This window comes from Gossypium hirsutum, chromosome A09, assembly GCF_007990345.1.
Source record: "Gossypium hirsutum isolate 1008001.06 chromosome A09, Gossypium_hirsutum_v2.1, whole genome shotgun sequence".
In the NCBI taxonomy this organism is placed as follows: domain Eukaryota; kingdom Viridiplantae; phylum Streptophyta; class Magnoliopsida; order Malvales; family Malvaceae; genus Gossypium; species Gossypium hirsutum.
Window position 1 is genome coordinate 78944308 of NC_053432.1, and position 21670 is coordinate 78965977.

The 21670-nt window shown below is 34.6% G+C and overlaps 2 protein-coding genes and 1 pseudogene across 4 annotated transcripts; 1 reads left to right on the forward strand and 2 right to left on the reverse strand.

Moving 5' to 3' along the window:
- The first annotated feature begins 1132 nt into the window (after positions 1 to 1132).
- LOC107930223 (MAG2-interacting protein 2-like) lies at positions 1133 to 10177 on the forward strand (annotated as a pseudogene).
- A 926-nt stretch (positions 10178 to 11103) lies between these two features.
- LOC107930279 (molybdate-anion transporter) lies at positions 11104 to 15574 on the reverse strand. 2 transcript variants are annotated; one of them, XM_016861898.2, is made up of 9 exons: positions 15406 to 15574; positions 15096 to 15248; positions 13596 to 13740; positions 13329 to 13497; positions 12654 to 12924; positions 12222 to 12487; positions 11921 to 12136; positions 11692 to 11794; positions 11104 to 11496 (listed from the first exon to the last, which is right to left on the reverse strand). In XM_016861898.2, the coding sequence occupies exons 2-9, from the start codon at positions 15244 to 15246 to the stop codon at positions 11444 to 11446; spliced, it is 1374 nt and encodes a 457-aa protein (XP_016717387.2). In that variant the 5' UTR covers positions 15247 to 15248; positions 15406 to 15574; the 3' UTR covers positions 11104 to 11443. The 2 variants fall into 2 exon arrangements, with proteins under 2 accessions (XP_016717387.2, XP_016717386.2); XM_016861897.2 differs by having other exon boundaries at positions 15096 to 15548.
- Positions 15575 to 16006: 432 nt separating this feature from the next.
- LOC107930185 (vacuolar protein sorting-associated protein 26A) lies at positions 16007 to 21581 on the reverse strand. 2 transcript variants are annotated; one of them, XM_016861770.2, is made up of 11 exons: positions 21405 to 21581; positions 21238 to 21312; positions 20998 to 21072; positions 20810 to 20882; positions 20457 to 20501; positions 19563 to 19674; positions 19188 to 19254; positions 18144 to 18188; positions 17958 to 18013; positions 16520 to 16695; positions 16007 to 16415 (listed from the first exon to the last, which is right to left on the reverse strand). In XM_016861770.2, exons 1-11 carry the CDS (start codon positions 21405 to 21407, stop codon positions 16234 to 16236), a joined length of 909 nt encoding a protein of 302 aa, XP_016717259.2. In that variant the 5' UTR covers positions 21408 to 21581; the 3' UTR covers positions 16007 to 16233. The 2 variants fall into 2 exon arrangements, with proteins under 2 accessions (XP_016717259.2, XP_040932918.1); XM_041076984.1 differs by lacking the exon at positions 21405 to 21581 and having other exon boundaries at positions 20810 to 20892; positions 21238 to 21318.
- Positions 21582 to 21670: the final 89 nt, after the last annotated feature.

The following is a 21670-nucleotide window of genomic DNA, read 5'->3' on the forward strand; positions in this document are numbered from 1 at the left end:
AACCGAATTAATTCGATTCGATTAGTTAAATTGATTTTACCCGAAATTTGCACACCTCTAATGATTTAATCTCGTGTTAAATGGGGGTCTGACAAAAGCTTTAATCATCGTGCTATACAAATTAAGATAATAAAAAGTTATACTTAATATGCATGCATTTGTCTATTGTTTTGTATTTTTAGGGTTAGTATGTAAACATAAATTTCCACAAGTAAAATTAAGAAGTCGACAGATGTTATATAAAGATATAGTAAAATATTTTAAAAAATAAATATTAAAAAAAACACATATCAATTTTTTAAAACTACTTAAAAAACTTAATGTATGAAATACTAAACTATTTTAGTATACTATATTTAGGCTTATCAAACACATTGAATTATATTCCATCCTTTAGTTTTATTTGTAAAATTCAAAAAGTCAATGAATAATATAAAAACAATTTCTCTGTAAATAGCTATTTAGCATAAAAAATTGTCTTTCATAAATTCAAATTGAAAAAAGAAAAAGAGAAAAAATAATTTAGATTGGAAAAAAGAGGAAATTCAAGATATTAATAAAAATTTGATATAGCGAGGCTCGTGTATAGTTAGTGTACGTGAGAACTGGAATGGGTCATATAAGTTCCAAAGTTTGATTGATTCAAACCAGTTAAAATATAGTTTAATCTATCTCTTCATCAAGTGAAGACATTTTATTCTTTAGTCAAATTTAGATATAATCAATATGGTTAGGTTAATACAAATTTGGATGCAATGGTGCGCAGCCACGAAGCCACAAACTTTTAGTATGGGCAATAGAGTATTGAAAATTATAATTGAAAACTTTATTTTTATTTGAAAGAAAAATGAAAAAAAAAACTAAAAATGGGGATATAATAATATTTTGCTAGCTTGTAATAATTTTGAGTAAGAATTGAAATAAAATTATAAAATTTTGGAAGATTAAAATGAAAAATTTTATTTTGAAAAACAAATTGATATTGAAATTAAAAAAAATTATAAAAAGAACTAAAATACAAGTTTTTTTCAGGACTACAAATTAATGAATTTAGGAGAAATTTGAATTTAAATGTAGAGAAGGTCCCGTGCTTGCACCTTCGGTTTCGTCCCTTCTTGCAGGCCAAGCCTATGTTGGAAAAGAAACCTCCCTTGGCCCATTTAGTAGACGCCCGACAATTGCTTACATCCATTTTACAACGTTTTTGTTTGTTTGTTTCGTTTTTCTCTCTTTTCAAATCATCATTCTTCTTTCTTCATGAATTGAAATATTCGATTCAAGTAACAGAGGCGGTCGCTGGCTATGGCGGAATCCGCGGGAGAAGTGCGAGAAGTGCTTTACGAAGAACGTCGTCACGCCTCGAGGCCTTTCTCTTCCGATTGCCTCCCTCTTTTTCTTCAACAGGTATTCTCTTTGATTTAACTTTTCATTCATTTCATAAATCAACTCAGTTTACAATTTATTTGATTTTTTTCCCTAAATTCAGTCAAATGGAGCCGATAAAGGCGGGTTCTTATCATTTCTTTCCGCTCGAGGTATGCTAGATTCAAGCGCTTCTTTTATGCATATATATTAATTCAATTGTGATATAATTAGTTACTTTTTATCACAATGGAACTATTAAGATATTTAAAAAAAGAAATTTCTGGCGAGGCTGTTATTGAATGAAGGTGTAAGTCAGCTTAAAGAGAAATGGATTAGATTCAAGAATCCGAAGAAAATGAGAAAACCGGTATCTTTATTTATATCCCCAAGAGGTGAGCGTGTCGCTGTGGCTTCTGGAAATCAAGTCACTATCTTGCGGAAGGAAGATGATTATCAGGAGCCGTGTGGCATTTTTACTAGTAAGATTTACTTTATATTTATGTTCAATTGTTTCTCTAATGAACATATATTTGAATTCATTGGCTAATCAATACCTAAGATAATAGGCTCAGGGAAAGAAATTTAGTTTTTAATTAGAGATTTTTATGACTACAAGAAAGAGTTCTTGTTAGGGTTCCTCTCATCCTTGGATATGGTTTGAGGCTGATAAAAGTGTTCTTATCAGTTAAAGTTAGGTTTTTGAATTATATATAGTACCTGCTCCTAACAGTTTTTACTTTTGTAACTGTTTTCAACTTGGGTTCCTTGCATCAGACAGCAGCCTTGTTTTGTATGCGTGTGGAGCTTGGTCTGAATCTCATGATATTCTTGGAATCGTTGATGATGCTGATGTAATATATTTTATCAAGGCAAATGGTGAAGAGATAACAAGGATTACAAAGAGGCATTTAAAAATATCTTCAACAGTAATAGGACTGCTTGCAGAGAATGATTTTGAAGTACAACAATCTTTCTTGTAAGCTTTTTTTCTCCATTTTTACTTCTTGTTAGTTTTCTTTCTGGTTTTAAACTTCTGTAACAACCTTGATTCATGATTGGGTAACCATGTTTCTAAATACATGATTATAAATACCATAAAAGGTATAGAATTATTTCATGCATGTAATTGAGGGACTTGTTTTCTGGTGTAGCTTCACTGTTCTGACATCTGATGGAGCTTTTCATCATATTGAGATCAGTCAAGAGTCAAGTGCCTCTATTTCTTCTGTGAACGAAAGTGGCTTAGCTTTAAAAAGGCAATTCCCTCAGAATGTTTTCTGCTTTGACTATTATCCAGAACTTTCCTTGCTTCTTGTTGTTGGCTCAATCACTGCTAGTGGGAAATCTGGTATGGTTCAACACTTCATCTCCCTTGACTTAAATTTGAACAGTCTATATAGTTATGTTGCATGACTCAATGTTCTAGGATTTGCATGTGAATATTTGACTGAATCAATGAAACATCTGTTAGTTTCGTGGAATAAAGGATCAAGATGAGCAGATCAAGTGTTGCGATAATTAACTTTTGGAGTTTCAATTTTAATGGTTCTTTGTATGTTTCTTTCCAGAATCCTGTCATATTTCTCTGTGGCGTAAACATCAGAATTTGGTTCTGGAACCGATAGCCTCTACTCAATTTAAGGGCCTTTACTTTGAGCGAAAAGGTTATGCAGGTCATCTGGCCTACCCAAAGGTGTCTATCTCACCCAAAGGGGATTATATTGCCGCTTTAGATATGAATGGTTGTTTGCATATATTTAAGCTGGATAAAGAAACCTATTCAGTTACAAATTTTGCTTTCCAAGCAAGAACTAACTCTGATAGACCTTTAAATGCATGCACAGATATCTTAGTTGACATTGTAGATTTTACTTGGTGGTCTGATCACGTTCTCACTCTTGCTAAACAAAGTGGCTTTGTCGCGATGCTTGACATTGTTAGTGGTCTGAAACTAATAGAGAATGAACCTTTATATTCTATGCCTGTTTTAGAAAGGGTGCAGAAGTTTGAAGGAAATATTTTTCTTTTAGAGGGGTTCTCATCTGAAGATAGGTTTGATTCATCTAATAGTAATAGAAGGACAGATGATTTGCATCATGGAGAGCAAACTCCTGAAGACAGATCCAATCAACCTGACATTTCTAGAATGCGTTGGAATTTGGTATCACTATCAGAGAGATCTGTTCCTGAAATGTATAAGATTCTAATTGGTAATTCCAAGCATCAAGCTGCTTTGGAATTTTCTGATCGTTATCAGTTGGATGGGGATGAAGTTCTGAAGTCCCAGTGGTTGTGTTCTAACCAAGGAATAAATGACTTGAATACATTCTTGTCAAACATTAAAGATAAAGCTTTTGTGCTTTCAGAGTGTGTTGATAAAGTTGGACCATCAGAAGAAGCGGTGAAGGCTTTACTTGCTTATGGGCTGCAGTTAACTAACTTTTACAAATTTTCCGAACAAAACAACCAAAAATTTGGTGAGATTTGGGATTTCCGTTTGGCTAGACTTCAGCTGTTGCAATTCAGTGACAGGTTGGAAACATTTCTTGGGATAAACATGGGCAGGTATTGTGCTTTCCAGCTTTTAGTAGTTACTTCTGCCACTTTTAGTTTTGGCTGTATAGCGGTTACTACTTTCTGATTGTTTCTATTGATTGATCACTTAATGGCATGGGGGTTTTTAGGTTTTCTGTTCAAGAATATAGCAAATTCCGGGTTATGCCAATTGATGAATCTGCAATTGCACTTGCTGAAAGTGGAAAAATTGGGGCTTTAAACCTCCTGTTCAAGCGTCATCCTTATTCGCTGGCTCCCTTCATGTTAGATATTTTGGATGCAATTCCTGAAACAATACCTGTGCGAACATATGTGCAGCTTCTTCCTGGGAGGTTTCCTCCAAGATTTTTTATCAGGGAGGAAGATTGGGTTGAATGTGATAAGATGATTTGTTTTATTAGTAACTTACCCGAGAACCAGGATATTGATAATCAAATTAGAACTGAACCTATTGTCAAGCAGTTGCTAGGATCTTTTTGGCCTTCAACTGCTGAACTTGCATTTTGGTATAAACATAGAGCTAGAGATATTGATTCCTACAGTGGGTTGCTGGACAACTGCCTCAGTTTGGTTGGCTTTGCTTGTCAGAAAGGTGTCAATGAGTTAAAGCAGTTTCATGAGGATATCTCATATCTGCACCAGTTGGTTTATGCTAATGAGAATGATGCTGAAATTAGTACCAGTATGAGTCTTGTTGCATGGGAACAATTATCTGACTACGAGAAATTTAGGACAATGCTTGACGGATGCAGAGAGGAAAATGTGGTTGAATCATTGTGGAATAAGGCAATTCCATTTATGCAAAAAAGGTCCCGCAGGGTTTCCTTGGCTACCCAAGAGCAGATTGCAGATGGCCATTCTCAGGTAGATCGTACTAGGAGTGAGTCATTCCTGGTTAGATGGCTGAAGGAGATGTCTTTGGTAAATAAATTAGATGTATGCTTGATGGTCATTGAGGAAGGTTGCAGGGAGCTCCAAAGCAGTGGCTTCTTCAAGGATGAGGTTGAAGTTGTAGATTGTGCTTTGCAATGCCTATATTTATTTACAGTCACAGATAGGTGGAGTACCATGGCTGCTATATTGTCAAAGCTTCCACATAATCAAGGTAGATTCTGCCTCAAATGAACCCAACTTGCTCAAAGTATTATACATTGCGCTCTGTTGTTTTTCATTATTAATCTGTTTCATTTCACAATATTTATTTAGGTGTGAAAGGACTTGGAATGAATTATCGATTTTATTTCTTCTTGGTAATGCCGTTACATTTTGTGGAGACAGGTTATCCTACTGTAGGGGTATTTAAAAGTTTTTTAGTTAGGTATAACCTTATATAAGGTTTAATTTAGGACTGTAAGGGAGATACAGAGCATTGAATGAATTAAAATCTTAGTAGAGGCAACTGTGATGGTTTTGTCTTTCTCCTCCTTTTGATCCTTACTGTTTTAAGGGTTTGATTTCTTTTAACATCTCTCCATAGACTCCCAGCTTCTTTGACTTCATACCCTTTATATTTGTAGGCATCAGTTGGTAACCCTGATTGTTTATGCTCCACTTACAATTAATACAGATTCTGGAATATTTATTGGCAACCTTGATCAAAGGTGCAAAGTGGCAGAAGGACATATTGAAGCAGGGAGTCTTTTGGCTTTTTACCAGGTTTGTCTTTGCTTTTCTATGCTTTTATGACATAGAATTTTTTCCAGAATTTTTTCCCTTTTAAACATCAATTCAAGGTATTTATCCATGAATATTATGCGTAGACTTAGAATATGAGGTGATTTTCTTTACAGGTACCAAAACCAATGAGTTATTTCTTAGAAGCCCATTCAGGTGAAAAGGGTGTAAAACAGATTATCCGCCTCATACTTTCAAAATTTATTCGCCAACGGCCTGGCCGATCAGATAATGAGTGGGCAGACTTGTGGCATGATATGCAGTGCTTGCATGAGGAGGCCTTTACATTTCTGGACCTCGAATATTTGTTAACTGAATTTTGTGGAGGACTGTTAAAAGCAGAGAAGTTTTCTCTGGCTAGAAGTTACTTAAAGGGTACAAGTTCAGTTGCCTTAGCAACAGAGAAAGCGGAGAATCTTGTTATTCAAGCTGCAAGGGAGTTTTTTTTCTCAGCTTCAAGTCTGGCTGGCTCAGAAGTAAGTTTTCTGTCAGATCATGGTCTATTATGGTTTTGGATATACAAGAATGGCTTAATAGGTGTATAATCCTGGAAGCTTCCTTCTAATGGTTGAAGTTGTGTCATGTATAATTTTGTTTTACGATCATTAAAATCAATAGATTCCCTGTTGATCTGATTTTAACTTTTATTTTAACCACAAGCTGATGATAACATAAATTCACACTTGTGGTTCAATGATGTCAAAGTAAATGAAATATTCTGATTTTTCTCTTTGTTTTTTTGTTCAAAAACTGAAATATTGATTATGTTGCTGTAACTTGTTCCAGATCTGGAAGGCTAAGGATTGCTTGAATTTATTTCCAAGTAGCAGAAATGTTAAAGCGGAGGCTGATTTTATTGATGCACTTACTGTTAAACTTCCAAACCTAGGAGTGACTCTTCTGCCTATGCAATTCCAGCAAATAAAAGATCCAATGGAAATTATTAAAATGGCAATCAGAAATAAAGCTGAAGCTTATCTACATGTTGATGAACTAATTGAGGTTGCAAAACTTCTAGGGTTGAGTTCCTTGGATGAAATATCAGGTGTTCAGGAAGCTATTGCTAGAGAAGCTGCAGTTACCGGTGATCTGCAGTTGGCCTATGATCTCTGCCTTGTTCTGGCCAAAAGAGGTTATGGTATTATTTGGGATTTATGTGCTGCTATAGCAAGGGGTCCTTCTCTCGGGAATTTGGACACAAGTTCTCGAAAACAGCTATTGGGTTTTGCTTTGAGCCATTGCGATGAGGAATCAATTGGTGAGTTGCTCCATGCATGGAAAGACTTAGACATGCAAGTGCAGTGTGAAACTTTGATGACGTTGACAGGAATTGATTGTCCAAGTTTCTCAGTTCAAGGCTCCTCGGTCTTCTCACTTCCAGACTACAGTATTCAAGATATTGTTGACCGTAAAAACTCTTCTGTACTGGTTAAAGGGTTTAGCAGTGTTGATAAAAGAAGTCATTTAAATAGTATTAAAAATATACTTTCTCTAGTTGCTAAAAGTCCTGTCTTGCATGGGACGGATTGGGAGCTTCTTTTGCAAGAAAATGGGAAGATTTTATCTTTTGCTGCCGTACAACTCCCATGGTTGCTTGAATTAACTAGAAAACCAGAGCACTGTAAGAAATTTACTTCTGGCATGATTCCTGGGAAGCAATATGTAAGTGTAAGAACGCAAGTTGTGATAACTATTTTGTCCTGGTTGGCAAGGAATGATTTTGCTCCCAGAGACGATTTGATTGCTTCTCTGGTAAAATCCATTATAGAACCACCAGTTACTGAAGAGGAAGATGTCATCGGTTGCTCCTTCTTACTGAATCTTGTGGATGCTTTTAGTGGGGTAGAATTAATTGAAGAACAGCTTAAAACCAGGGAAAACTACCTAGAAACTTGTAGTATCAAGAATGTTAGAACGACATATAGCACATTACATAATACTGGTGTTGATTGTGAAGGTGCCGTTCAGAGGAGGGAGCTGCTCTTCAGGAAGTTTAAAGAGAAGAATAATGCCGGTACTAGAGTTTATTCCTGTAGTTGACCGCTTAAACAAGACGGCACAGTTTTGTTCAAACCATCCTACAGGTGCTGCTTCCATGTGATGATGTTACCATTCTTTTTCTCCTTTACTTGTTTTAGGTGACGTAAACAAGATTTATGGAGTGCAGTCCTCATTTTGGAAGGAATGGGAACTGAAATTAGAAGAGAAAAAAGCATGTAACAGATCATTCTAGATTGTTAGAGCAAGTAATTCCTGGGGTTGGAACTGCACGTTTTTTGTGTGATCATGTCAGCTACATTGAGAGTGTTGTTTTGAAGGATATGTTGAAATTGGCCGATACCTATGGTTTGAACCAAGCTGAGGTATGCGGCCATGCATGTATATTTTTTGGAACTCGTGAGGTAGATTACAGTGGCATGCCTTCTTAAACCATTAAATGCCACCTTTTTGTTTTTTGTTTTTTTTTTTTTTGGGGGGGGGGTGGGGGGTGGGGTTGGGGGGAACTGTAATACTTTGGCACTTCCATCCTCGTTTCCGAGATTTGGACCGATGATGATATCATGGCTGAGATCTCAGAAATTAGAGGAGAAATACTTGGTTATGCTGCTAGAACCATCAAGACGATATCCTTGATTGCATATCCTGCTGTTGATGGTTGCAATAAGCAGCAGCTTGCTTACATTTATAGCCTCCTCTCTGACTGTTATAAGAAGTTAAGGAAAGTGAAGAACCTTCTCCAATAATGCTCCCACATCAGCCCACATGCATTTGCTCGAGTTATCTCATTATTGTGAGGTTATCAAGCAAGAATGTAGAAGAATTTCCTTTGTCAAGGACCTAAATTTCCACAATATTGCTGGATTAGGTGGTTTGAATCTGCTAGATTTTGGACCTAAAATGGTAATGACTCTGGTCAGCATCTATGTGATGAAGTGCCTGAGGGTCTAATATCATGGCAGGATGTCCACAGACATTTTGTACTGTGTGTATTGACAAATTTTAAGGATAGAGTTAGAACGGAGTTTAGCACTAACAACCCGGAAAACTTTCAGAAAAGAACTAGTGAACTTGAGCAGATGTATGACTTGTGGAGAATACATATCAAAATGTTGGAACCATCAGAGGCATTGGACGTTATGAAACAATATTTTAACTGTAAAAATACCTCCATGTCGTGCTTATGGGAATATACCTGATAACTCAACATGGCAGGACTGCATCATCTTCCTTTTGAATTTCTGGATCAGATTGAATGAGAAATGCAAAAACATGCTTCATGGAAGATTTCGGTTGAAAATTGCTTAATGAGTTGTTTAAAGGTTTTAATGAGGTCGGTGATGGAGGACTCTGTTTCTCCTAGTCAGGGCTGGAGCACCATTATTGACTGTGTGAACCATGGTTTAATTGGTGACTTCGGCTGACATTTTCATTTTCTGCAGTGCCATGATATTTTTCTATTTGTGGTTTTGGAGCTATTTCAGAAGTATTAGTTGCCCTTAAATCATCTCAGCTTCTAGCAGCCATCTCTCCTGGTATTGAAAATTCCCCGGGTGACCTCTTGAATGTTGAATCAGCAGTTTCTTGCTTCTTGAAATTGTGTGGAGTTGCCAATGCAGATATACTCATTTCGGCGTTTTGGTAGCCATTTTGGAAGACTGGGAAGGCCTTTTGTGATTAAGAAAGAAGAGGTAGCCTCTGCAGCATTACCCGATGCAGAAAATGATTGGAGCACTGATGATTGGGATGAGGGGTGGGAGAGGTTGCAGGAAGTTCCTTCTTGAAGATTTTCAAGCACCTTGAGAATTTCTAAGTCCGGTGGAGTGTTTCTTGATGAAGGCAATGCAAGGAGCTCGACTGACATTGTACTTGGAGTGGATTGTCGTATGGCTTCAAAGATGATGCTCTTACTGCCTTACGGAGAGTTGTGGTTGGAATCTTTGAATGCACTTGCAAACAAGTTGAAACAAGAAGGTATGCCGGACATGATTGGTGGCGACCACGAGTTCATAATGCTAGTGCTGTCATCTGGGGTTCTATCAACTGTTATCAACAAGTCTTTCTTAGGCACTGTTTTCTTGTATGTCTGCTATTTAGTAGGCAATTTCTCTCACCGGTTTGAGGAAGCACAGTTATCGGGCCTCAGAGAGAAAGGAACCCATGAACCTGGACACAACGAGGTAGACATCTTATTTCCTTCTGCAAGAAGCTTGTCAAAGCCGATCTGCCGATTCTGACCGGATTTCTTGTCACAAAATTCATGCACACCAATGCTTCACTTGGCTTCATCAATGTCGTAGAGGGTAGTCTTTGAAGATTTTTGGAGTCAACTCTGCGTGCTTGAACACAACTAGCTTGCCCTTGAGGAATTGAGTTGTTGTGAACCATTAAAAAGCACACTTTCAAGCTTGAGAAGCAAATTTGGTGTTTCATTTCAATCTGCCATGTAATTACTTTCTAAGAACGAAAGCAAATAGATAAGAAAAAGAAATGAGTTCTGTATGCCATATGATAGACTTTGTATATAAACAAAAATTTTACATGGGTCAGTTACCAAACCTGGTAAAGAAAACGTTCAAATCAATTAAATCCTCTGCATTGCATCAATCAAATCTGACTGGCATCAGGGATTGAACCTTCACAATTTTCTACCTCTAATAAAAAAATGCTCAATCGGATTCGACCAAGGTTAAATCTTGAATGTTGAAATTAAGCTCTAATTGTCTTTTTTAAGTATGTTTTTTGAGTTTAATATTTTTGTTAAAAGTTCTTTGAATCTAAGATGAGTTTTCGGACGGTGATAATTTTTTCCCCCAAAGAAGCTTGTCTTGTAAAAAGGTTTTGTCAACACTTGAACCAAATTGCATATTTATAAACTAGGCTCAATTTGAAAAAATATATATATTTATAAAGAGTTTTCGATAAAACTTTGGGATAGGAAAAAAGAGAGAAATTGGAGAGATTTGCCTGTGATGTTTGTGGAGGTTGAGCATAGCTTAGAGAACCCACAATTTTATTACTTGAAAATTAGATTGCATTTTTTCCCGCTTTTTGTTGTATAATATTTCAGTTCTCTGCTTTCCCATGTTCGTTGTGAAATAATTACATTAACTGTTATTTGAACCTATGAATATTATTTATTTCCATGGTAAATACGAATTGGATATTAACATTATTTATTTATATGGTAAATATATAGTTATATTCAATAATCACTATATTTCTCGGCTCCCAGGCATGTTTCTCGGGTCACAAAGCATTTGATTCTTTTATGCCATTTTGCAAATAATAATAATAAGTATAATCTCTTATTTTTAGGATTATTAGTTTACAATTTCATTTATAATAAAGATTATTATTTTGTCTACAACCACGAAAGTATAAAGCTCCACAAATGGATTTAAAATATAAAATATATCTTTAAGTGTAATAAAATAATAATAGAATAATTAAGAAAAATACTCGACAACCTCCTAAAATCGCTCACAAGAGTTTTTTTACTCTTAAAAGGACAAAAGAAAATATATTATATTTCAATGGAAATAGTGAAGTTGGTGCAATTTCACTAACAAAAAGGAAAACATATAATACAAAATATAAAAATGGATTAATTACTGTACTGATCAACTGACAGAGCCAAAAACCATACTTAAAAGTGACCTTATAGCCCCAATTTCATTACTGGCCAGACCACTATTTTCTTATATATAATATAAATTGTAACCTCTTCTACTATTAAAATAAAAACTACAATCCTCCATCAATTGCAACAGTATAAGGAATGAAGTTACCGGTGTTTTTTTTCAACCTTGATAGAATCCTTGATGGTCTACGGCCCGCCCAACATCACTCAATCATTCAATGGCTCGGCCTCAGGGTCCATTGCTGTCCAACTTTCCATCTCTGAAAGTTTTTTTATGAAAAAGAAAAAACACCAAATGTTTGAGAACATAACAGCCACAAATATGCATGAAACAACGGCAGGAAAATGAACAATGTTTCGGGTTGATGCAGGCTGTACAAAATCTGTAAATTTGGCTTTTGAGAATTCTATTGTTGATTTAAGGGGCAAAAGTGTGGTATAAAATTTGTACGTACTTGGTTTGTCGGAAATTGCCATCAGCTGTCTTTGCAAGATAGATGCCACGAAGAGGAAAATCGAGCACATACCAAACATAATGGTGATGGGAAATGCGTCAACCTTCAGAGACAAAACCAATATGCTAGTTGGTAACAGAATCAAAGCCAACAATGCCTGCCGACATGCATGTGTCTGTGCACGTCACATGATTAAATGAATCTATTATAGAAAAAGGCTAGAACATACATTATACAGCACGATGCAGACAAAGATATTGAGTGGAATACGGAAAAAGTTCATAATCGTGCTCCTAGCCTCCTCTGGGATGTATTGGGATCTCATTTTCATAATGGACGGCCAGAATATCCCTACACAAGCCTCGAAAGTACAGAAGCCGAGAAGTTGGAGACAACCTGCAAACGAGATGCTTCCGCCTTTCACTTTAGAAGGTGCTACCAAGAACTGTTGCAAATTCACCCGTGTCACAAGTTATTTAAGAACAATACATGCACAACATACAAAAAAATAGAGGGATGTTGAAACATACATTGGTTATAATGGGAAGCAGGAGAGAGGCAGAGGAAATCACAAAAACAATCTGCATGTAGCTTTCTACCCTGGGTGCAGAGCGAGCCATCAATCGAGAGGCAAGGGAGCTTCCCAACATTGAAGCCAACATGAACGTGGCAAAAATAAAACCATGAGGAATCTCCTCATCATTGGGGCTCAAGGCAGGGGTCCAAAGGAACACAAAGGTGTACATTGAACCTTCAAACAGAGACTGGATGGCACCCAGCAAAGCAATTTTTTCATCTGCACAGCATATTAGACTGAGGGGATCCAGAAGGAAACAATAGAAAGAAGCATTGCATTACAGAGGATAACTGATAACAAGTAACAAAGCATTGAGAAGCAATCTCGCTTGGAACATTTCAATGCGATCAATGCATTGAATTTAAAGTAAAATATTGAACTCTACCAGAAGCAATTGCTATAGCAGCGCCCCTGAACTGGGTAAGCAGGTCTTTATTTTCTGAAGGGTCTCCAAAATTTTCAGTCCATGATGAAAAAATAATGGCCATCCCAATAGCAAGAAAGCATGCAGCAGCATCAAAAGGAGCCACAGGTCCAAGGGATAATGAATCAACAAGTAGGTTCCCAAACAACCCAGACAAAATAGCAATTAGACCGTTCCCAAGAAATATTGCCTTTGAAAATGTTAGTGACAACCATTGTTGCTCAAAGCCCCTCTGCAATGAATAGAAGAAGCAGAATAGCCAGCAGAAGATTAAATTTAAAAGAGATATAAACATCAACTGTAACAGATAAGGCTCTTAGAAGAATGTGGCTAAGCAGATCTAGATGGTTCATGCCTTACTATCTTCAGGAAAATATGGAAAATTCAGGAAACAAAGTTGGCATTTTCCCTTGCATCATGTGCAATATGATGGATATAAACTAAAATTTTTTAACATTTTCTTTTCAAACTATGGCAGGATGGAAATTGTGAAACAACCAGACAGGAAGCAGCATATAGCATCTAGAATACTAGAAATAAAGAGTGAAGGGCACAGAAGCAAAAGCATCAATAATGTAAATTGTAAGCTGATCTGATATGCATTAAGAGTAAAAGGGCACAGAAGCAATGCCTCACCTTATTATGTTCAGCAACAAGCCATGACTCAAATGCTGAAAACAGAAGAGAGGTAGCGATACCTCCCAAAACTCGACCTATCATCAAAATTCTGTATTCGGGAGAATGCTTGGTGATGCAGCTAAGTATGTAAGTTATGCAGTAAGTAATACATGCTCTCTTCCGGCCCCTGAATTAAACACATGAAGGTGTTTTTGTATTAAGACAAGTTATTTAATCCATGAAGTATGAAAAAAATTACAGAAGAAGCCACAAGTAAAAACTTACTGTTTGTCAGCTAGAGATCCAACAATTGTCCCAAACAACATGGAGGATCCAAAACCAGCAATAAAAAGCTGTCCAATGTCCCCTTTTCCAAAGCCATATGTACTGTAAAGATAGTAAACATATGGACCCTGCAGCCAATCTCCAGCTATTGACACGTAAACATTTATCAAATGAGCAAGATTGACATATGCCCCAATGACAATGATATAAGGCTAACTTTTACAATTACCATAACAAATATCTACAGGTAAGATCATACCTCCAAAACTGATTAGAGAGTGAAAGACCTATATAGGGAATTCTTCTTTTAAAAAAAAAAAAAACCTCCAGCCATAAGTAGTATTATGCTTATGATGCATTTAAACAAGATGCTAAGAAACTAATTAAAGAAGTTAATGCAACCTTGTTTTTCTTTCACCTAGCTACTCTTTTCCTAGCTAAAGACTAGGCAATTTGGACATGACACAAATACATGGAAAAAAATAATTAAACACGATATTACACAAAAAAGAAACTTAAATACAACATAAATAAATGGAAATGTCTGAATCCATAAAACACAAATTCCAATCAAAAGCTATATAACTAGAAAATATTTCAAAAAATTATGCCACGAAAAAGTAAAAGCACAAGACATGAATACCTGAATTGCCAACCAGGCCGAGCAGTGTTACTAACTCAGCAACAATTATACAAACACAACATGGAAAAGATAAATAAAACATTATAGGAAACACAATACTACACAAAAAGCAAACTCGAATGCAACATTAATACAAAAAAATGTCAAAATCTATATAACATAATTATCCTGTCAAAAGTTATATAAATATAAAATAAACAAGATTACGACACGAAAAAAATACAAGAACACGACAGGAATACATGATTTGACAACCAGGCCACTCAGTGTTACTAAACTCAGCAACAATTAACATCTACTCTGGGATCCAAGAACAATGGAGAACTTGATCCTCAAATTTTAGGTTGTGCCTTTATACAACCCACAATCAACCATACAGAACCATAAGGCATAAACACAAGCAATAGCGACCTATATCTCCAATCCACAAAAATCCCCGGATCCAATATCTCAACCATATAAAACAGCAATGGACGGAAAATCCACAAATCAATTAATGTAAGTCATTTTTCTCATACTCTTTCCTTTTCTTTAACAAGCTAAAACAAATGCACGTATCATTTTTTCCATTTTCCTTTTTATGATGAGCTCGTTTTCCATTTCCAAAGCAAAGAAAAACAGTAAATTATTTTCAAAACAGTCATTAATAACAAAAACATTATCAACTAACAAAATAAAAAATAAAAAACAGCACAATCACACTTTGAAAACGCAAATCTAAGGAATAGGCATCAGGATTCACAAAAAAAATCACCAGCAATCGATCAGATTCCATGTTTACGTAAAACAAAAATTAGATCTAAACGATAGAAATGGAAATCAGATCTGGGTAAATAAAAATGAGGGGAGTGAATTACCCATCATGAGAGAGTAAACAACAAGGTAATTGTTCTTGAAGGAATTGAAAGCCGGGGATGTGTTGATTCGATCCTTGCTGTTCTTGCTTAGCTCTAATGCTGCCACCACCGCTGACAATGCCCCGAACACCATGAAGTAAAACAGCTCCATTGCTGCAAATTACTACTCAATGACAACACACTCCAAGTTCTTGTATTTTTAGGAAAGACGCAGAGATATTTATATATATAGCTCTAAAGCCAAAGCTATGGGTGGACCTCTGCATACAGGGATTTTTCTAAATGCTTTAAAAGAGAAACAGATACATACAGTTAGTTACTCGCCCTCGCCACGAGCCAAATACCGTTTTCTTATGTTATGTACACTTCCAAAGTAAACTTTGGCCGTTTAAACCAATAAAAGTAATTTATCCCGGACGGGGCTAACTGCCCGGTTTGTATGAGCGGGGTTTAGACTGAGTTTTAGCCCAGGTTTTTTAAACCGATTAAGTAATTCATTCGACTGGTTCAATGATTTGTACTGATTATCGGAAAATTGTTTTCTGGATTAATGCGTTGACCGATTTTAAGTCCAACAGATCAATTCGATGGTTCAAATATTGTTAAAATTGATCAAATATCATTTAATATATGAATTTTATATCATTTAATATATGAATTTTATATCATTTAATATATAAATTATTTATTAAAAATGATATTGCAACATCAAGAAATAGGATAATCGTCTGACCCGATTGTATACTTTTTTTAAGTTGATTCTACTACTCTCGGGCGTTGGAATTTAATTTTAAATAAAAATAAAACATGTTATAAGAAAATAATAAATTAAATTTTATATAAAAGTAATGTAAATGTTAAATACAATTATGACAAAAAAATAATATGAATATACAATATACACAAATGAATGATCAAAATAATAAATATTAGTCATTAAACCTATTTACAAAGGGATTTCAATTTAGTTTTTTCTTTTTTTATCTGTATTATTCAATGCAAGTTTAATACGGTTTCTGAATGGAGCTTGCATATTTGAATAGTAACAATTAATGTATTAAAAATATAATGAAAGAAAAAATAATGATAAGACCATCTCAACTTAAATTAGTTGATGAAATGTGAGGGTTTAAAATAATCAGGTATCCTGCAAGGGCAGCCTGTAGATAGTGATTTGCTGCTGTTTGAAATAGCGGAGACCCTCCTCATCTACCAGCACAAGATTCAAGTAGTACTTCACACTGAATTTGTTGTTAATGTTGCGATGTGTTGGCGTCAGTTCATATGGACTAAGAAACAGCCTCACTGGAATTGATTCACCTTCATTACCAACCACATTTTATTAGCACTAAATAGTTATATATGAGCTAGTTGTATCAGGTATGAGGCACAAAGGGTGTTAGAAACTGAAGTTATGAACATACCTCTGACAGGAGCACCATCCATCAACTCAAATTTAGCTAGTGTTTCAGTCTCAACATGGTTAGTGGCTCCTGTTACTGTTGACTCTCGCCGCCTGATCTCAATATCCATAGTCTTAATCTTTATCTTCACCAGAAAATAATATATCTTCCCTATAATTACATCTTTCAGATGATACCTGTGTGGTTTGGATTCCCATTCCCCACTACTTCAGTTTCTAGTTGAATCCTACATGATACAAAATAGCTACGAAGATTGCTTCCTATTATTATGAAATAAAAAATCGATGGCATATCCTGTCCCACGAGTATATCAAAAACCAATTAACCCACTAAAAAACAGATTGTATTTATATTTTTTAACATCAACTTAAAACCTATGCACTTGATACGAGTCACAAAAGCCCAAATTCTTGAAGGCGAGGCCCAATAAGCAAATTCCCAGCCCAATCAAGAAATCCATCCATACTTAGTTGAAAATCAGGCCAAATTGTCAAAGTGGCCCAAGTTGTAAAGTTTTATTTTTATTTTTATTTATTTATTTATTTATTTACTTAGTTTAAATTTTTATATCAATATTCAGTCCAAGAGTCCCAGATAAAATGACCTTTGACCAAATTTCCATATTAAAATAATTAGGAGTTTTTTTTATTTTAGTTTTCTAATTAGATTAGAACTAGTTATAAGGCCTATTTAAAGGCATGGCTGTCCACCTTGTTAAACACTTATCATTATTATTAAAATTTCAGATTTGTTGAGAGTAGAATTTTCTTTGAGTTTTCTCCAAGATTTCTCTCTTGAGTTTTCTTTAGAGGTTGTTTTAACAATCTTGTGATTGTGGGAGCCATCTTCAACCTTCTTCTTGCCATTGATATTCTTTGGAGGGGAGATTAGAGCCGTTTGAAGGGAGTTGTGAGATCTTTCGAGATTTCAAGGCTTCTTAGGACTTATCTTTTAATTTCTTACTGTCAATTCTTTCTTTATTTCTACTTGTGCTGAATCATTATCTAATCTATTTTCTGTTCTTATTGTGTTTTCAGCCTTTTTCCATCTTAAGGAATCAGCCCAAAAATCCCCAATTTCTAGGGTTTTTCCATACTCTTTTTGGGTGAAATTAGATTGTCAAAATTTGAGGAAAACTATCTTGGTGTTCAATTGGGCAGAATCACAATCTCCTTGAGGGTTTCAAGAACCCTAACACTTATTTCTATTCTCAATTTGATTCTTTGCTGATTTGGGGATTTTATTTCAGATCTGAAAATTCAAAAATCTAATCTTTTAATTTTCTATTTCGTTTCAGATCTAATTGTTTAGGGTTTTCGTAGGAGTTTCTCGTGACTTGACAACTCGATCTTGGTCCGCGCGCAACCCCGTATCAGCACTGTTCTAAGACGACCTAAGATGTCAGGTTTTAGCAAAATCCATAGATGTTTCAACTTACTTGCTTTTATTGTACTCAAATTCAATGTGCAGGCAATCTTCAATTCCAACTTCCATCTGCAAATGGGATTGATGTTTGTCAAAATTGAATATGATTATCAAATGAATTAGTGGTCGGTGGCAGCTGATTGAATTAAAAAATACAATGCTTTTGAGAATCAGTGTAATGAAGACAATTGTCGCTCACCTTGATGCTAGTGTTGATTGATGGAGGTGGAGAATAATTGTGAACCTGATAAGCCAAGCAAAAAGAAAAAGAAGTTGCTAACGGTACATCACTGGCAATTATAAATGGCACAATATGGTGCACTAATGCGGTGTTTGATAATCGAGTGTATTAATTTAAGAAAAACCTTAATTATCACATAACTATTAAAATAGTTTATTACAATATAAAAATAATTAATATAAATTTAAACTTGAAATTAAAAAATACTAAATAACTCCTCTTCATATTAAGTAAAATAATTTCCTTCCTTTTACTCAAAACAAATCATATAAATACATAAAATATTATCAAATAAAATTAATTTATTGTTAATTCATATAGTAAAATATATAACCCAACATGGCATAAATGCAAGGATGGATACAACAAATGTCCTGAAAGAATAATTAAAAAGCCAAATACAATGATGTTGGCTTCTTATATGAGTCAGATTTAAAGGCAAAAAGTATTCATCATTTTAAAGCAAATCTTGATGTTTTACCGCCGAATACAGCATTCAGTTCATAAATAATTTTCTTTTTCTTCATTTTGAAGTTCATTTATTAAATTATTCAAAATATAAACAAAACTTGTTTAATTTATTTATGTTTATAAATAAACTTATATGTATTTATGTTAATGAACAAATTTATTTAACTTAAATGAAAGAACAGTTAAATCCAAAAAAAAAATTAAATAGAAGAACAAAAAACACATTTTTAAATAAATGAACACGAACAAAATTTAAAATAAATAAACTAATATAAACAAATGTTCATTTATTCAAACTCTATTCATTTATAACCTTACAACCTTATATATTTTGCACTACACCTATATTAATCAAACTTGACCGAATTTTGATATATTATAAAGATATTTAAAGGATAATGTCCCTAAACCTAAATACAATTTTCTTATAATAAGAATGTTGAGTATGAACACTTTGAATAACATTATGCTTAAAGAAGACAAAATTAATATAAGGAAAAGGAAGAAAGGTTGAGTAATGAAAAGACTTACCAAGAAGTTCAGGTATTCGATTATGCTTCCACCATAATTACGACTAACTGTTACTTTCAAGACATACCTGAGAAGCAAAAATCAAACTATTATTATGAATTCTCAGATTATAGAGCATCCCGTCACCAACCTCATCAGCAGACCAATAAAAACTAAAAAGCGTTCTAGAGCTATATGATATTATACATATCCAAGTAACTCCCAACCTCTACTAAGGTATGTACCCAAAATCTATCGTCATGAAAATCAAACTGGTTTTTAAGCCTCAAAAATATGTATAGCAAACAAACTTCTAGTAATCAACATAACTCTCCCTGCCAAGAAGAAATACGAACAAATTTTACTTTCAAAAATTTTAAGCAGAGGGTAGCATACCTAAGCCGCACATTCACACCATTATAAGTTTCATATGGCATTTCAACCATAGAAAATTCAAATGGGTACGTTGTTCTCTCGTATATATCTCCAGGAACATCCAATTCACGTACTGCAAAATTTAGGAATATAAAAATAGTAAAAAAAATACAAACCAGTCGACAGAGAATAACAACTTAGTTTAAAAAAATTTCTGATCAAATGCTATTAGTCGTATAATGCATGAGCTATGCATTTAATTCTTATATTCTAACTTGATCAATTTTTAGTCTATGTATTTTCCAAATTTTGAAATCCCTATCCAAATGTTAATAATTAAATCTATCGGGTCAAATTCTGGTATTAGTCATGTGCTATGTATAAGTTGTGGATTTCATCATTAATCTTCAATTTGATCATTTCTAGTTCATATACTTTTTTGAATTTTAAAATTTCAATTTTAACATAAATGGAAGCCGTTAAATTCGTTAACTAAAATAACATGCCTTTTGTGGTTATTATGCAGAAATAATAAGCTGATATAACATTAAACAAATGATAATAGCATAATTTAATTTAATAAATTTAACCGTTATCATTTGCATATGACTGAAATTTTAAAATTTAAAAAGTAAATAAATTAAAAATATCAAATATCAAATTAGAGTATATAAACTAAATCTAGAACTTACTCATAATATATGAACCGATAGCAAAATTTAACTGAAATTTTTTGCGTACAATTTGAGCCTCTAAACGTATGAAAGAAGAATAGGGGGTAATCATAGACCGCAAAGCACGAATTGAACTCTTTAAGATCTTAAATTCATCCCAACCCCGCACCCACTTAACGAACATCTAAACAGTTTCCAGGCGGAGCGAGCAAAAGCAAAAGCAAAATCAGAAAATACTCACCAAGAGAGGTAAAGTCATAAAAGTTGCCTCTGTCAAGATACATCTCTGGGATGGCAAAACCAAAGTTAGTGTTGATTTCATCTTCTCAGACTTAAGTGTGAGTGTCAAATATAGATGTGATTTAATATATAGGTAAGTTCATTTTTATTTTCATTTTTGTACTTGGAGAATTACATCTACACACTTAGTATTAGAAAATACTTCAAGAAAAATGAAAAACCGAAACAACATAGCTGGGTAAAAAATTAGGATACTCTTAATTCTTAAACGTCTGTATTCAGCTATTACATTAGACTAGAATTATAATTAAAACGTGGACTGACAGTGAAAGGGAGCAAGAAGTAAGAACAAACCTATTTGGCCAAGGAGCTCAACTTTCACACCATTATGTTCAATTCTCTTCCCTTGATGTGGTTCTATGGTAATCTGAAGGTGGCTAAGAACAAAAAATTCTTCAAAATTTGACGTTATAAATATATGACGTAAATTCTATTGCTATGATCCTCAATATGTTCAAAGTGAACAAAAACTAGATAACTACCTTCCCAGCAATATTTTCTTGATTTCGGAAAAGCGGCGCCAAAAGCGTTTGGCCATTTTCCCTTTTAATTGGGACCTAATCATACATAAACAGAGAAAAGAGAAAAGAAAAGAAAAGAAAAAAAGTGATCCAGCACAATGGCTCGTGAAAAATTAAATAAACAATCAATGTTGAAAACGAAATGATAGATTCAATTTTCTATCCAAACGAAACTAGAACCGAGATGATCAAGATAGATACCCGTTTGCGGGTTTTTCCATCGGAAAATTTGATGGAGATAGAACATGCAGGCTTGAAAGCTTCAATCAGGAAATTCTAATTCAAAAAAAAAGAAAGAAAAAAGAATTTCAATTGCTCTCAATAAGCAGCAGTTTAGAATCTAATTGGAATTGAATGTGAGATCTTACCATGCTGATTTACGGTTATATTAGGGATTGACGTGGGAACTGGCAAACCGCAGCAAGAAGCGAGAATCCCAGGACGGTAACGGGAATCGACATTGAGAAAAAAGTTTTTCAGTTTTCACAGTAACGAATCGAGAGCGAAAACGGGGCGCGTCCGGTACAAGTAGCCGTCACGTGCTTTTCCTGGGATGTCACGTGTGTATCTCCTGAGTGATAAAAGCATAGTCGTTGAAAATGAATCGGATCGGTCAATAGGACCAAAATATTAT